A 15715-nucleotide genomic window follows, 5' to 3' on the forward strand; every position below is an offset into this window, starting at 1 on the left:
TGGTGCTACTGCCGTGAAGCGGGTTAGTGGTGGGAGAGTGTTGGAGTGGGGCGGTGGGAGCAGTGATGATATTTCAGGCCTTGGGGCAGGAGCAGCTGAGCCAGGGGTGTGTGGGTTGGTGCATCTGAGACAGCAGAGGGCTGTAGATGAGAAGACGCCTTTGGCAGAAATGGGGAGGCCAGTCTGAGTGACAGTGTGCTCGCAGGAACTGGGCTCAGGCTGGGTCAAGGCATTTCTGTAGAAGACAGAGCAAAGGGTGGACACGCTTCTCCCAGCTCTCGTTCATTCATTCACCCAGGCACTGTGGACGCTGCTCAGTGTACACAGTTATGTGGCTCTGTATCCTATGTTGTCCCCAGATGTCATCCTTCCTGTCCCAACAGTGAAGCCTCCCAGGGACTGTGATGTTACACGGTCCGGGACCTGTACTTACAGAAGCAGCCTGACAGCTTACTTTAAGGATTGGAAAATATTCACGCAAAACTGCCAGGCGTCTACAAGGTGCTCCGAATATCTAATAACCATAACATTTCCTAATAATAACAGTAATCCTTGTTATAAGTAGCAGTATTTCAATTAGGAGGCGCGATTTGGGCGGAACCTGGAAGGCGGATGGGATTGGGAAAGGCGGTGGGCAGGAGGGAGGACATTCCAAGGCAAGCGCGGTCTTCCTGAGCCAGGGGCCAACCTCCAGGAGCCAGGGGAGGGGACGCGGGAAGGGCGGACGGAACTCGCCGCCAAGGCGTCCCTCCCTTACCCGCTCCAGGCCTTCACCCCTAGTAGAGAGCGCACCCTGGCGGGGGAGCAAGTCTCGCACTGGCTTCGCCCTGAATGGGAAGATGCAGCCTTCGCCTGCCAGGGCCAAGCTAGGGCGTGCCGCCTGCTGTCCAGCCTCCCAGAGGAGGGGTAAAGCGAGGGGGCATAGGAGGCGACCCGGCAGCATCCACCAAACCTCCCAGCCGCGCTGGCAGCCCGCCTCCGGGGCCGCTGCTGTCCTGGCCCGCCTCCACCCTTCCCTCCCCGCTGGGGCCCCTGCTTCCTAAGGCAGCCCTGGGATCCGAGGCGCCCGGCGCGCCCCCCTTTGCCCTCCCCTCCCCGGCTCCGGGATTCCCAGGCTCCGGAACCCAGGCTGGGCGGGCAGTGGCGGGCAGCTAGGCAGGGAGCGAGTGAGGGAGGGGGCTGGCCGGCCTCTGAAGTCGGCCCCAAGTTACATGTGGGAAGTGGTGGCTATGACGCAAGTTTCCAGGGGGCCCTGGGCTCGGAGGGAGCGCGCCAGAGCAGCTCCTCTCTGTGCAGTTGCAACCGAAGAAGAAAAAAGCCCGGAGCAGCACCTCAGGCCGCCTTCGCCTTCGCCGGGCCCAGCTGCGCACCCCCGCCCCCCGACGGCCGCCAAGCGCGCAGACCCTGCACGGAGCAGTCCCCGCCGGACCCCGGGCGCGCGGACTGGGTTTCCTCGCTGTGGCTGGCTTTTTTTTTTTTTTTTTGCTACGCTTGCCAACCTGTCAGCTGATGGACCTCATCACCCATAGTGGCGCATGTAGCTCGGCCGCAGCTCGCTCCATTCACGCCGCGCCCTTCAAGCCCGCCCGCGGCCCCCGCACCCGGAACTCGTGGGGTGGCGCGCAGACCCTGGCTACCACTCGCCCCCGGGGGCCAGCGCCCCTCTCGCCCGGGCCTCGCGCCGCCCTGGGGGGCGCTGCAAATAGTCCTTTGTTTACATGCAATTCCTTACTCCGCGGAAGGAGGCCGGGGGAGTGCTGAGTTTTCACCAGCTGTTTCCCGCCTTGAAACAGACATCTGATCAGCTGCAAACACACACACACACACACACACACACACACACACACACATACACACGCCCGGGGAGGCAGGCCGGAGAGACCTCCCTCCCGCCCCTCCCGCCCGCCTCCCTCCCCTCGCCGCCGCCGCAGCCAGCATCTGGGACCGGCCGATTCTGCACCTCCGTCCGGCGCTGCCCTTTGATTCGGATTTCCATCTTGTATTCTCCGGCGGACCGCGGGACCTGGCTCGTGCAGAGGAGGGGGGCCGATCGCTATGGAGTATTTCATGGTGCCCACTCAGAAGGTGCCCTCTTTGCAACATTTCAGGAAAACAGAGAAAGAAGTGATAGGAGGGCTCTGTAGGTGTGTACTCCTCCTCCCCCTCACCCCCTTCCCACGATTGCAGCCCCCGGCTAGTCCGCCTCGGCAGGCGCGCGTGTGCGCACGCATGGCCCGCGCCGCGGACCCTCTCGCCTTTCTTAGCCGCGGGGGTGGCTGCAGCCCTGCGCGCCAGGCTCGGGCCGCTCGGGGACCCTCCTCCCTCTGAACGTGGGGGCCCCCAGCGGCCCCGGTCACTTTTGTCCGCTGCAGGCGGGCGAGTCGCGACGTTTGTAAATTGCAAACAGACCCACGTGGTTCTGCAGCAGTCCCGGCCATGCTTGGTGCTGGTGGCTTCCCCCCCCTCGCTTCCTCCTCCCCCCTCCTGCGGCGGCTTCCTTCCTCTCCCTCCTTCATCGCTCTCTGGGCGCCCCCTGCAAGGGGGTCTGGGGGGCCGGGGGCGCGCGTGGGGCCGCGGCGCGGACGGCTACAATGCAGCTAAGCCGCGGCTCCAAGCGCGGGGGGGGGGGCGGGCGGGGAGCCGGGTGGTGTGAGTGTTTGCAGGGAGAGGCTGCAGCGGGGTCGGGGGGGCGTGCTGGAGTCGGGGTGCGGGAGTGGGCGGGACCCGAGGGGCCGGCGCGGCCCTCCGGGAGCGCCGTGGACCCGGGCACGTTGGCGGCCACTCGCTAGCTTGCCGCCCGCGCCCGGGCGCTGTTTACTAGCGAGGCCTGGACGTGACTCTGCAGCCCTCTTGGAGTAGGCGGACCTCAGCGCGCCGCCTCGCGGGAGCAGTAGTTCTCCGTGCCGCGTCGGTGCGGCATTGTGGGAGTTGTAGGCGTGCCTGGGCCACGCTTTACCCGCACAAAGCTCTGACCCCGCGGGCGGGGTGGGCGAGGCAGGCCGGGTGCGGGGCTTTTGGGGGGAGGGGCATCAGAGGTCGCCCCTAGCCTCACCAGGCCGCTGCCCGCCGCACGTGGGTCTCCGCTGCAAACTTTCTGATCTCGTGCCCCTCCCCCCAGCCATAAACCGAAAGCGTCCGGTTGCCCGGCAGGCTGGGTGGGTGGGTAGATGGGTGGTCCGAGATCCGTAGCCTTCCTCAGGAGGCACTTTCTTAGTTTGGCCCGGGTTGCTCCAGATGTACCCTTTACCGAAGAGTTATGGGTTAGCGGAATCGCCCTGAACAGTTGTTAAAATGCACACGCCCGCAATTCCGATCGCTAGGAGAAGGGCCTGGGCATCTGCATATTGAACACAACCTGCGGGACGGCGATACTGCGTGGGTTGTTCTCTGCGGGTCCAAGTTTGGGACCTGTGGCCCTTTTCCTGCCGTGCTACTTTAGGAGCGAAATGGCTCCCCAGGGCTGGGGCCACGTGCTCTGCGGTCCTGGGCAGGCAAGGCGGGGATTGAGGGAGGAGGAGCCGCAGGCGGTGTGGCCCAGGCTGGTCGACACCAGGGGCTGCAGAAACCAGGTTGGGGGAAGGTTGCTGCACACGTATACACCCCCAACACCCCCCACCCACCCCCGCCTCCCGCACACACCAGGGCTCCCACCTTAACTACTCTTAAGTTCAAGGTGGTGGGCAGTCAGCAGCACCACCCTGAGTGTTGGCCCTTCCCTAAAGACCACCTGGAGGGCTTAGCTGTAATAAGTGGAAAGAAAAAAAAATTCTGGAGCACATAATGCATTGTAGGGATTCGTTTTGCGAGATTTTTCTCACTGAATTGTCACAATCTTCCCCTGAGTAAAGTGGCTTTATGATTTCTGTGTGGGTGGAGGATAGGTTTGGGAAGGAACAGGTAGGGCAAGTGGTGGGGCCGGGACTTGAACTCTGATCCCAGAGCCCTGCTCTTACCCTGAGCTGCTGATTGCTCAGAGGGTGCCTGGGCAGTAAGGAGGTGGGTTCAGCTGCCCCAGATGCTGGAGTGGACGTTCTGGGCCTGATCCCAGGCAGGCTTGGTACCATAGGACCCTCTGGTTGCCAGGCCTGGGCCTTGGCCGCGTTCTCTCTCGGCCCCCTAGGACTCCAGCTTGACCTGTTCCTCTTCCAAGCCCTCCTTCAGAGGAGTCCAGCAGTCCCTTAGGGACCAAGTGCCCCAGGGTTGGGCACGGGGACTACTCAGCTTGTCCAGCTGTGAGACAGTTGTCAGCCCATGCACTGGGTGTGCATTTGGGGCCTCTGGGTTTTTTCATTTTCAGGAGGAGCTGCCTGGTGAGGTAGGATTGAGTGTGGGTTGGGTGGGGCCTTCTGGCCGGATATACTCGCTTCTCAGGCTGGTGGACTTTGCTTCATCCCTCAGTGACTAGCAGGGCTCCCTGCTTCTCTCCTCAGTCTCCCCGAGGGGACAGTACCATACAGCGGGAGGCCGTACCCGACAGCGGCACGCACATAAGCTGTGTGGTTTTGGACATGTTGCCTAACTGCTCTCAGCCTCCCGTAAAATGGAGCACCTGTGAAGTTTGGCCATGTGTGTGGAAAGTGCCTGGTAGCTATTAAGTGGCACTCAGGTTCTTAGAAGCAGGAGCATGGTGGTGTTAGAGTTTACCTACTGCCTGCCATAGGGGGGAAAGAGACCATCTCTCCTCAGAAGGAGTTAGAGAACAATTAGGGACTTTGGAGTGTGTTGGGTCCCTGATCTGGTATTTACGAGGAACCTACTTCGTGCTGGGATTGAGGACACCACAATGAACGAGAACTTGCTCCTGTTCTAAGAGCTGGAAGTCTCATGGTGCTACAGGACAAGTCAGTTTCCTTAGAGCCATGGGTTCTCCTGGGATCCTGGGTACAAACTCTGAAAAAACAAGGCATCCTGTTATCCTCAGTCTGTCTCCCTTATTTTTTTCCCTCCATTTCTTTTAAACTTCACCACGACCCTATGAAGTAAGGCAGTATTCCCCTGTTTTATAGATGGGTAAACTGAGGCTTTGAGAGACTAAGTGGCTAAGCTTGGGGTTCCACAGCTAGTAAGTGGCAGGGCTGGAGTTTCCACTTGAACCCAGTGCAGGGCTCCCTCTGAGGGGCTGGAGAAGCTGTGGGAAGGGGGTGTTTCTGATGGGAACAACCTGGACGTGGTTTGTTCTGGGACTGAGGGCAGGGTGTATGGATAGAAGCAGTGGGGATGGGCGAGGGCCCTGGGCTGCTTCAGTACCTGCTGCAGAGAGAAGGATGGGGGCCTTGGGCATCCTTGATGAGAGGGTCGTCTTCCTCCTGTCTTCCTTTTGGGGTATGGGAGAAACCCTGTGTGGGTTTTCCCATCTCTGACTGTGTAGACATTGAGTGGTGGGTGTGTGAGTGACTTCGGGGCAGTGTGAAATGAGAGTTCTCAGTGGCTAATTTGAGGCTGGAGCTGGGCAGGGGTGTGTGGGGATTAGGGGATACCAGTTTGCCCTTGGGCTAGGCAGGAGGAACAGGTACAGATCTGGATCTAGAATTGAAGAGCCGGCTTCCTGCCCTTGAGCCTCTGGTTGGGATGTGGGCGTTATTCCGGGGGATGTCTTGGGGGCACCCAGGTAGAGGGGGTGGCAGCTCTGGTCTTGGCACTGGAGGCTGGTATGCAAACAGTTCCTTGGCCATTGGCTGCCCAGCCCCAGGAGACTGGCTTGCTGAGGCTCTCAGGGAGGGAGACAAGTAAGAGAGAGCATCTGTGGACCAGGCCTCACTGCTCACCTGGGTGGGTCTGAAGTTGATGTGAAGGAGGTGGAGGACCTTACAATTACTGTAAATCATGTTTACTTCTGCAAAACTCAGAAAGAAATGTAAGAAACTTTCAGGCGTTTGCAGAAAAATCCACTTTATCTAGTAGAGTAGCAGCTAGAAATGGTAATTAGCCATCCTGTATAGGAACCCCTGGATGGCCATGATTCCACTCATCAGAACCCCTGGTTAGTCTGCATTCTATTAAAGAAACTTCCAGGGCTATTTAGGTGAGTTGGCCTTGGTGGCAGCCTAAGTCCCTATGAGGAACTGTGGTTTTGGGGTGAAGTCTGTTTTCTGGGACTTAAGTCTGTCCTAGGTTAACCAGCAGCTGGTTCCTGAACCAGGAGGCTGGGCTGATGGACTTGGTGGTAAAGCGGACAGGATAGAACATTCGGAAGAGCTAGGATGAGGAGGCCCTTTCTCCCTGCCTGGACGCCAGGCCCCTTCCTTCTGGGAACTTCTGGGCTGGGGCCTTCAGGCCTGGGGCCCTGTGGTCTCCTTTGGTGTCTCCCAAGCTCGTGGGCATCCTGGAGAGAAGGGAGGGACTGAACGTTGGCTTCCCTGGGCTGAGGTTTCATGGGCAGATGAGCTGGCTGGTGGGGCTGCGGCAGTGGTGGGGGGCAGTGGGTGTTGAGTTCTGGCTTCAGCCTGGGGAGTTGGTGGGACTTGGGGGCTGGGAAGTGCAGGAGGTGCGTTGCAGCTGTACCCTGCTATGCCCGCTCTCATGGTGTGATCTTGGACAAGTCACTTCACTTCTGGGCCTCGTCCTGTCCCACCATTTGTCAGGAGGGCCAGGGCGCTGCCTCTTGAGGCCACACACAGGGCTCTGGGAAGCAGGGTTATGTGTGAGCCCTCAGTAGAGGGTGCCACCCCTGGGTGGCAGAGGAGAGCATTCGTTTTGGCTCCTGCAGGTGCCTGTGGTGCCCTGGTGTGGCTGCCTGACCTTGGACATGTGACTTCCCCTCCCCAAACCCTAGATTCCTCATTGCCACGCAGCCACCCAACTGGGTGTCCATGGTAGTCAGACAGGGAAAAATATAAAAAGTTCTGTGAGTGATAGTAAGAGCTAACCTGATGGCAGTGCACACCCATGCTCAATCCTTTCTACCGGGGTGACTGTCACCTGTCTCTCGGGGTGTCCGGCTCTGAGGGATGGTGCAGAGCCCACTCTGCCCTGTGGGTAAGAGCAGGGCTCTGGGATCAGGGTTCAAGTCCCAGCCCCAGCGCTTACTGTAGCTGTTCCTTTCCCAAGCGTCAGTGTCCTCATGCCATAAGGCCGCTTAACTCAGAGGAAGATTGAGATGGTTCAGTGAGAAAATTCCAGCAAAGTGAGTCCTTAGCACATTACGTTAAGAACTCAAGACTTTTTTTATATTTAATTTTATTTTATTCTTTTGGCCATGTCCCTTGGCTTGTAGGATATTAGTTCCCCAACGAGGGATTGAACCCCAGCCCACCAAATGAAAGTGCCAAGTCCTAACCACGAGACCACCAGGTTAAAACAGTAACTCTATTGCTAGGGTCTCCAGGTGGGCCTTCTGGAAGGGCCAGCACTCAGGGTGACCCAGGGCTGGAGGTGGGTCTCCTTTTTGACCCCTTACCACTCTGGTCAGCTCTGGCCTGTGGGCATCACCAGGGAGTACCCAGGGGTGGGATAAGTGGGGGGGTGGGGCGGTCTCTCCCTGTATCTCCCCAGGGCAGGGATGGGGAAGCTCCCAGACAGATCTCAGTCACTCAGTGGCTTGGCTTCCTAAGGATATTTCTCCCTGTGTCTTTACAGTTTTTTTTTTTTTTTTTTTGGCTGTGCTGTGTGGCATGTGGGATCCTAGTTCCCCGACCAGGGATCAAACCCGTGCCCCGTGCAGTGGAAGTGCAGAGTCTCAACCACTGGACCACGAGGGAAGTCCCCCCTCCCCATGTCTTTAATCCACCTGCCGCAGAGGGTCTGGAGGGCACTGCCAGACCCAGGAGCCTGGACTCAGTTCTGATCCACCCCCAACCCCCCCACCCCCACCCCACCCCGCCTGCAAAGGGGTAGGCAAGCCACTGTGTATCAGGTCTCTGACCTGCATCCTCCCCTTTTCACCATCACCCCCACTGTAGGGGCAGGGAAACTGACAGAAGGGAGGTGCCCCTGGCCCAGAAGTGGGGGAGCCAGATGCCCAGCTGTCTGACCCTAAAATTGTGTTCCTCCCACTCTGAGCCCTAAGTCTCATTTGTAAATAGGGGTCGTCGGCCACCTTTCCAGTGCTGTGAGGGAACTGTATCTTGGGGAGGGTCCCAGGGAGATGCTGGGGGTGCTGGTGGAGGACAGGGCTTCAGACACCCAGCAGCGGCTCATGTGGACCCTGCTCCCAGCCCACCCCCAGCTGACCACCCTCTCTGTGGGGAGAGGAGGCAGAGACCCAGGAGGGGGCAAGAGCGAGTTTAGGGTCCCTCAGGGAGCTGAGGGGGCACAGGTGGGGCAGGCTGGGGGGCCAGCAAGGCCTTGGTTGTATCTAGCTGTTACAGATGTGCTCCTCTCCTAGGTTTCCAAGCAAACTCCTTTTTGCCTAGGGATGGGCATGGGGGCCTGGGCACCTACCTCTTTGAGCCCAGGCTCCCCCACCAATGGAACAAGGCTGCCCAGAATCCTTTCCCCATTCTCCTAGACCCAGAGGTGTGAGCTCTCTTGGCCCAGGCCTGGACCAGGTCACCCCAGGAGGGCCCCTCAGGAAGAAGCCAGGGCTGTGGCTTTGGGTGGGGCTGGTGGCCTCTTCTGGGAGCCCAGCATCTGGAAGCCATCAGTTCAGGGGCGGGGGAGTTGCAGGAGAGGGCCTGGAAGGGGAGCATGCCTCCTCCAGGCCACACACAGGCCCACCTCTCGGGAGCAGTGGCGTTAGGCCCACAGGCCCTGCTGCCGTCTCTGCCTCCTGCCAATGCCTCTCGGCAGGCAGCCTCGCCCCCTACCGCTCGCTGCCTTCTCTCTCACCCCACTGGCTGCCGCTCCTGCAAGATGCAATCACATAATATGCAATAACATCGCCTACTGCATGCTGGGAGCCTCGATTCTCTGGCACAGGGTGGGCTTGCCTTTTGGGATGGGTGGGCTTCAGGGAGAACTGTCCCCAGGGGAGGTTGGCCGGGTCCTCTTCCTGGAGTGAGTGGTACCTGTCTTGTCTTTGAAGCCTTAGCTCAGGGTCTGGGTCCAGGCTGGGGGCTTACGTAGTAGCTTGTGGCTGTGGGGGTGGGAAGGGAGGAGGGACATCTCCCTCAGTCCTCAAGCCTGCGACCTTGAAGGAGGGGGTCTAGGTGCATAGCAAGGAGCTCAGAGGTGTCCCAAGAGCAGGTGTCTCTGATTATCACCTGAGGCCACCTGTATCAGAATCACAGGGATTCTTAGCCATGTGGGTTTCTGGGCCCCACTCAGACCTGCTGGCCAGACACTGGGCTTGGGACCTGGGGTCTGCATGCTTATTTTGACACCCAGGCATCCCAGAGCACGCTACTCCATCAGCCCCCGATCTACTGGGGGTGTAAGCATCAGACAGAGCTGGTATCTTCTGTAGTGGGAGGGATGCCTGTTACACTTAGGCCCCTCTGGAGATGAATTGTAAAGGCAGGGGCCACTGGGGGCAGGGCATGGAGGGCGCCCAGCCTGAGCCTGGCCCTGTCCTCCCCGCAGCCTTGCCAACATTCCATTGACCCCTGAGACTCAGCGGGACCAGGAGCGGCGGATTCGGCGGGAGATTGCTAACAGCAACGAGCGGAGGCGCATGCAGAGCATCAACGCGGGGTTCCAGTCCCTCAAGACCCTCATCCCCCACACAGATGGAGAGAAGCTCAGCAAGGTGGGCAAGTGCCAGGAGGACTTCCTGGAGGAGGTGGTGGGCTGGAGCAGGGAGATTCGGAAAACACTGTCAGCCAGGTTCCCTGATTTGTCTGTCCCTCCTGCCCTCAGGCAGCCATTCTCCAGCAAACGGCCGAATACATCTTCTCCCTGGAGCAGGAGAAGACCAGACTTCTGCAGCAGAACACACAGCTCAAGCGCTTTATCCAGGTAGCGCCCTGCCCTCCTCCTGGCTCCCTCTCACTGACATGGGTGTGTCCGGGCCCAACCACTGGCTTGGGACTGTGATGTGGCTGTGGGTCCCTTCTTCCCCACTGACCTGCCTACTTCTGGCACTTGCGTTCCTGCCCAGGCCCTGATTTAGCCAGGGTCAAGTGCAGTGGAGTGGGCTCTGGAAGGAACTGGGTGACTTTTGGGAAGCAAGTGCATTTTGCCTCCTTTCCCAGCCTTGGCTGTCTGGTGGATTTGCACACTGGGGCTCCCCAGTGCCGGTGCACCTGGGTTTGACAGCTTTGGGGGGCTGTGATGGAGCTTCCCACCCCCACTCCCGGTGGTGGTGGTGGTGGTGGTGGTGTATGCAGTGTCACAGCACACTCACCGACCCCTTGGGGTCCTCAGGAGCTGAGCGGCTCATCCCCCAAGCGGCGGCGGGCAGAGGACAAGGACGAGGGCATCGGCTCGCCAGACATCTGGGAAGATGAGAAGGCGGAGGACCTGCGGCGGGAGATGATCGAGCTGCGGCAGCAGCTGGACAAGGAGCGCTCGGTGCGCATGATGCTGGAGGAGCAGGTGAGGCAGGTGGGTGGGCAGGTGGGGGATGCTGTCCAGCTCTCTTCCTTTTCTCCTGTTATTTACGGGAGCTCCTGCTTTGTGCCAGGCCTAGGAGAGGGGTGTCCAGTGGGGAGCAAACCAGACAGGTCCCAGTCCTTGGGGGTCACCGTCTGCCTGGGGAGAGATGAGTCAATGGCTCTCACATCGTAATTATGCAGCTGTGATAAAGGCCACACCGGATGGGTGGGCATCAGGAGGGGGACCTGGTCTGGTTCCAGATGGGCCGCCCCATAGCTTCTCTGTGGAAGTGACCTGAGCCGAGGGTGGGAGGGCGAGTCTCACCGCTGACCAGGCAGAGAGGGGAGAAGGGTGCTCCAGGCAGAGAGAACAGCATGGGCAAAGGCCTGGGGCTGGAGGCAGGCAGGGAGGGAGCATGGCATGAGGGGGGCTGCACGGGAGGGGAGCAGAGTCAGGGCAGGCCTGGCTGGCTACGGTCAGGACTTTGGTCTCCACCCCGAGGGTGGCAGGGAGGCCAACCTCAGCAGTCTGTGGGCCCCGAGCTGGGGGAGGCGCCAGGGTGTGGCCTGGGTCCTACCCCTGAGCCTGCCATTCCACCCTCAGGTGCGCTCGCTGGAGGCCCACATGTACCCGGAAAAGCTCAAGGTGATCGCACAGCAGGTGCAGCTGCAACAGCAGCAGGAGCAGGTGCGGCTGCTGCACCAGGAGAAGCTGGAGCGGGAACAGCAGCACCTGCGGACCCAGGTGAGCAGGAGGTGCCTGGAGGGGCAGTTTGGGCCTGGGCCTGGGCCAGGGCTCTCAGACTCAATGTTGGTGCCTCTGGGTGTCTAGGAGGGTGGACCCCCGGCCTAAATCATGGTAATGCAGATGTTCCTGGCTTCTAGGTGTCTTGCATACATTATTCCATTGAATCCTTGTTGTAGCCCTTTGAGGCCTGAGTTGTTATTACTCCTATTTACTGATAAGGAACTGGAGGCACAGAAAAGTTCAGTAACACACCCAGTATCCTCAGCAGTTTGGGGCAAGGATTTGGACCCTGGCCATCTAAATTCAGTCTGAACTCCCGACCACCACTGTATTTGTTAGATGTGAAGTGCTGGCTTGGCTCTGGAGAGGGAAGGGCCATGCAGTCTTAGACAGCCTAAAGCCCCTCTCCAGGCCACGTTTTCTTCATTCTTAAAATAAGAGGGGTGGGAGGGGTCACAAACTGGACAGCCCCCAGCGAGTGAAGGAGGCTGATGGGCTGGGGTGATCGGTGGAGGCTCTCCAGGAAGTGGGCAGAGGGAGATGGTTTTGGAGGGCCGTCCCACACCTTCTGTGGCAGACAGAAGGGAAGGGGCAGCTCCCAGAACCTTCGTAGAAAGACTGAGGGCCTCTGTCTTGCAGCTTCTGCCCACTCCAGCCCCTACCCACCACCCCACGGTGATCGTGCCGGCGCCAGCGCCCCCTCCCTCCCACCACATCAATGTCGTCACCATGGGCCCCTCCTCGGTCATCAACTCTGTTTCAACATCCCGGCAAAATCTGGACACCATTGTGCAGGTACCTGGCTTGGGGAGGGGGCAACGCATGGGGGGTCGTCCTCTGGGAATGGGCCCTTTGTGGGGAGATAAGAAAGTGGGCGACTGGCGGGGATTGAGACAGAGCTTGAGCTTTGTGGGGAGGAAGTCTGGAAGCCAGATGGGTCTCCATCTCTGCATCTGGGGTGAGGGGCAGAGAGGGGGGACTGGATGGCCCGGAAGACCCCATTCCTTCTCTCCACGTGGCATTTGCCGAGGGGGGTCCTTTGTTCCCGGAGCTCCTGCTTTCAGAGTTCCTGCATCCAGCTCTTGGGTTGGTCCAGGACCTGGGATGGGGGTGGAGGGGGCAGTGACCGGTTGGGTGGCAGTGAAGCCTGGCTTCACTGTCAGCTCTGAAGGTCGAACCTGAAGTCACTATTGTGCCCAGCCTGGGGCAGAGACCTCTTGGGAGGCCCAACAACATTGCAAAGAAACAATTAACCCAAAACGCCCAAACAGAATAAAGGCCATCAACCCCTGGAACTTGAGTTGCACGTAAACCCGAAAAATTGAATAATAAAATTTATAGCAGAGACCTTCCATAAGCCAACAGGCAGGCTTTGAAATATATAAGTGAGCGTAAGAAGCTTGTGGCTTCACGCAGCTGGGCACTGTCTCCCCTCCAAGTCTTTTTCAGCTCAGCAGAGGGCTTCTGAAGTTTGTTTCTCCTGACTCTGGCAGGCTGCCCCTGCTTTGCCAGGCTTGCTTCTGGACCTTTCTGGGGGTGGGGTGGGTGGTGGGGGAGATGGTGGCTGTCCACATGGCCCCGCCATCCTCATGGCAGCTTCTCCGCCAGGCGATTCAGCACATCGAGGGCACCCAGGAAAGGCAGGAGCAGGAGGAGGAGCAGCGTCGAGCTGTCATCGTGAAGCCGGTCCGCAACTGCCCCGAGGCCCACGCCTCCGACACCGCCTCCGATTCGGAGGCCTCGGACAGCGACGCCATGGACCAGAGCCGGGAGGAGCCAGTGGGGAACGGGGGTCTTCCCTGACCACCCCCCAGCCCTCCTCTCCCTTCTGGGGGCTGGAGGGGGCGGGGCAGCAACTGGGAGACATGAGGGTGAACGAGTGAGGAATTTTTACAAAATTACGGCATCATTTGGGTCTCTTTTATGACCTCTTTTTCAATACTGTAAATCGACCTTTGAGTGAAGCCACCCAACCCGAGGTCCGGGGCTGGGGCGGCAGGAGCGCGTGGCAGCACCGGGACACCTGGGGCTGGGCCTCGGCCCCGGAGGCTGGGGAAGCGGACATGGAGGTGCCTGGCCTCTCTCGCCAAAAAGCATTTTTTCATTGAAACATGTTTTTAAGAACAGGGAAAATCAAACAAAACCCCAAGGTATTTCTGCCCTCCCCAGAGCCAGCCCTATGACCGTCAGTTTTTAATTCCCCCTTCCCTCCTCTTTTTGGTGTTCTTTCTCCTTTAAGCACTTACACGGGTTGGGGGTCTGGCTGGGTCGGGGCTCTCGGGGTCCGGGGGTCTCCGTTGCTTCTCGGTTGGGGTTTGCTGCTGCCCTTCTTCCCTCCCCTCCCTGTCTCAGCACTAGGAATCGCCACTCTCCACCACTGTCCGGCCCCCACCTCTCCCTCCAGGTTTCCCATCTTCCACCCCAAAAAAGTCTTTGTCTTTCTCTTTTTGTTTTGTTTGTTGTTGGTTCTTTTTTGGTTTTAGTTTTGTTTTTGTTTTTTTTTTTTTTTTTACAATTTTGAGGTCTTTGTGTTCAAGGAGAAGCTATTATATTTTGTTAAGAAAGTGGGGGGAAAAAACCAAGAGGCCACTGTGCCTTTATAAAGAAACAAAATAAAGTTTGTACTTTGTTTTTTAGATTCTGTGTCTCCTGGATGTGTGCTGTCATGAGGAGCTGGCGAAGGCTTCCTGGGGTAGCGTAGGGGGTGTTCTCTGGGGCCACTGGAGGGGATTGGATGTGGGTGAGTGTGATGACTCCCCCAACTTATGTGTGGTGTTATGATGAGAAATTGGCGTCCTTAGATTCCCTGGGTTTACTCTGGGGATTCTGCAAAGATGGGAGATGGTGTTGGGGCTGAGGTGAGTGGCTCCCAACTCCTCCTTGGTGGGAGGCAAGGAGAGAATGAACAACCAAGCCATAGGTTCCTGTCTCCTAGAGAAAGGACACAAGATGCTCAGTGGTCCTGATTGATCCCTAGGCTTTGCAACTTCCTCACCTTGTGTAACCTCTTGGAACTTCAGTATCCTCATCTACAGAAGAGAAGTGAGCACTCCCTTATGGTGTGGTGTTTAAGAGCTCAGGTCCTGGGGTTGGTCTGCTGGTGATCAGATCCACCTTGGGCAAACCACTTGATCTTTGAGACTCAGTTTTCTCTTCTGAAAGTTGAGAATCATAATGGCACAAGGACATTACATCTTAATTGGTAGGGAGGTGGTCCTTTAAATTCCTTAATCCTCCATGACCAGAGATTGCTTTATAATGTGTCCCTCTTGACCTGCTTTTCCTCAGGTACATGACAGGTACGTGGGGACTGAGGCCAGAGAGGAAGAATAGCTGATTCACATCTCACCCCACAATGAATGCCTCCAGACAGGAATTTGTTGAATAGAAAGGCAGGCAGGAGCCTGCATTTTTTTTTTTTTTTAGAACTTTTAATACTTTTTTTTTAGTGAAATTCACATAACTTAAAATTAAGCATTTAGAAAGGAACAATTCAGTGGCATTTACTACATTACTATGCTGTGCAACCATCACCTCTATCTCATTCCAAAACATTTCTCACTCCAAAATGAACCCCTTACCCATTAATCAGTCTCTCCCCATTCCTCCCTTCTCTGAGCCCTTGATAACCACCAATCTACTTTTTGTTTTTTAGTGTTTAAAGAAATTAAAGTGTAATTTAACTTCGGTAAAAATTCACTTTTTAGTTTTTGCTTGTGGGAGTTTTGACAAATGTGTAACCATCACCATAATTAAGATATAGTTTCTTCATCCTTGCGTTCCCCTATGTCCCTTTATGGTCCACCCAGACCCTGGCAACCACCGACCAATCTATTCCTATGGTTCCTATAGTTTTGCCTTTTTCAAAATGTCATATACTATAAATATATTCATTTACAGTATATGACATTACATATTTAGCTTGAGTCTGGCTTCTTTCACTTAGCATTATTACTGTAGTTTTCTTTTTTGGGATATATTTAGATATATTTACATAAATTAAATGCGTGTTTGAGGGAACCGTCTTCGCTAGGATATGGGCGGGGACACCCCTTCCCAAGGCCAGCAGAGCGACCCCTTTTGGCCAGGTGCAAGGCGCGTCCGACGGGTTCCAGGCAGCTGCTGAGAGGGTCAATAGAGGGCGCTATGGAACCAGGACGTCTGGCCCAGCAAGGCGGAGGCTCCGCCTCCTTCCGGTGTCTGTGGAACTACGCAGTTCCTATAGGCCAGAGGCGCGGCTCAGGGGCGGGGCCAGGGGAATACCCCAAGCCCAGACCTGTCGTGGCGCGCCCAGCGGCCGTAGGCTGTCTCACCAGCAGGCGGCGGGAATCAGGGGCGCGGCCTCCGTCCCGCCTCTTCCCGGACTCGCTCCGCCCCGCCCCTCGGTGCGCATGCTCCTTGGTGCCTCAGGCCATCTCGCGCGCTCCAGACTGCAAGCTCCTCTGGCCCAGGCTCGGCCCCGCCCCGCGCGCTCTCACGCACGCTCCGCACGCAAACGCTGCGAACCCGCCGTTCCTGCGTGTCCTCCGCGTGGAGGCGCTCGCCGGCTTTCCCG

At 57.9% G+C, this 15715-nt stretch overlaps 1 protein-coding gene across 3 annotated transcripts in view; it reads left to right on the forward strand.

The window, feature by feature from the left end:
* The window catches only part of TFAP4 (transcription factor AP-4), a 33518-nt gene extending 19722 nt beyond the window's left edge, over window positions 1-13796 (forward strand). Inside the window, exons 1-7 of one of the 3 annotated variants that reach the window (XM_067706809.1) lie at window positions 1904-2144; window positions 9460-9625; window positions 9736-9834; window positions 10243-10413; window positions 11017-11157; window positions 11800-11955; window positions 12769-13796. In XM_067706809.1, the coding sequence (XP_067562910.1) occupies window positions 2056-2144; window positions 9460-9625; window positions 9736-9834; window positions 10243-10413; window positions 11017-11157; window positions 11800-11955; window positions 12769-12963 (1017 nt within the window). In that variant the 5' untranslated portion in view covers window positions 1904-2055 and the 3' untranslated portion in view covers window positions 12964-13796. Of the gene's footprint in view, window positions 1-1903; window positions 2145-7852; window positions 8935-9459; window positions 9626-9735; window positions 9835-10242; window positions 10414-11016; window positions 11158-11799; window positions 11956-12768 lie in introns of those variants that run through there. The other 2 variants (XM_067706808.1, XM_067706810.1) reach the window with 2 other exon arrangements.
* Window positions 13797-15715: the final 1919 nt, after the last annotated feature.

This window comes from Pseudorca crassidens, chromosome 15, assembly GCF_039906515.1.
Source record: "Pseudorca crassidens isolate mPseCra1 chromosome 15, mPseCra1.hap1, whole genome shotgun sequence".
NCBI lineage: Eukaryota > Metazoa > Chordata > Mammalia > Artiodactyla > Delphinidae > Pseudorca > Pseudorca crassidens.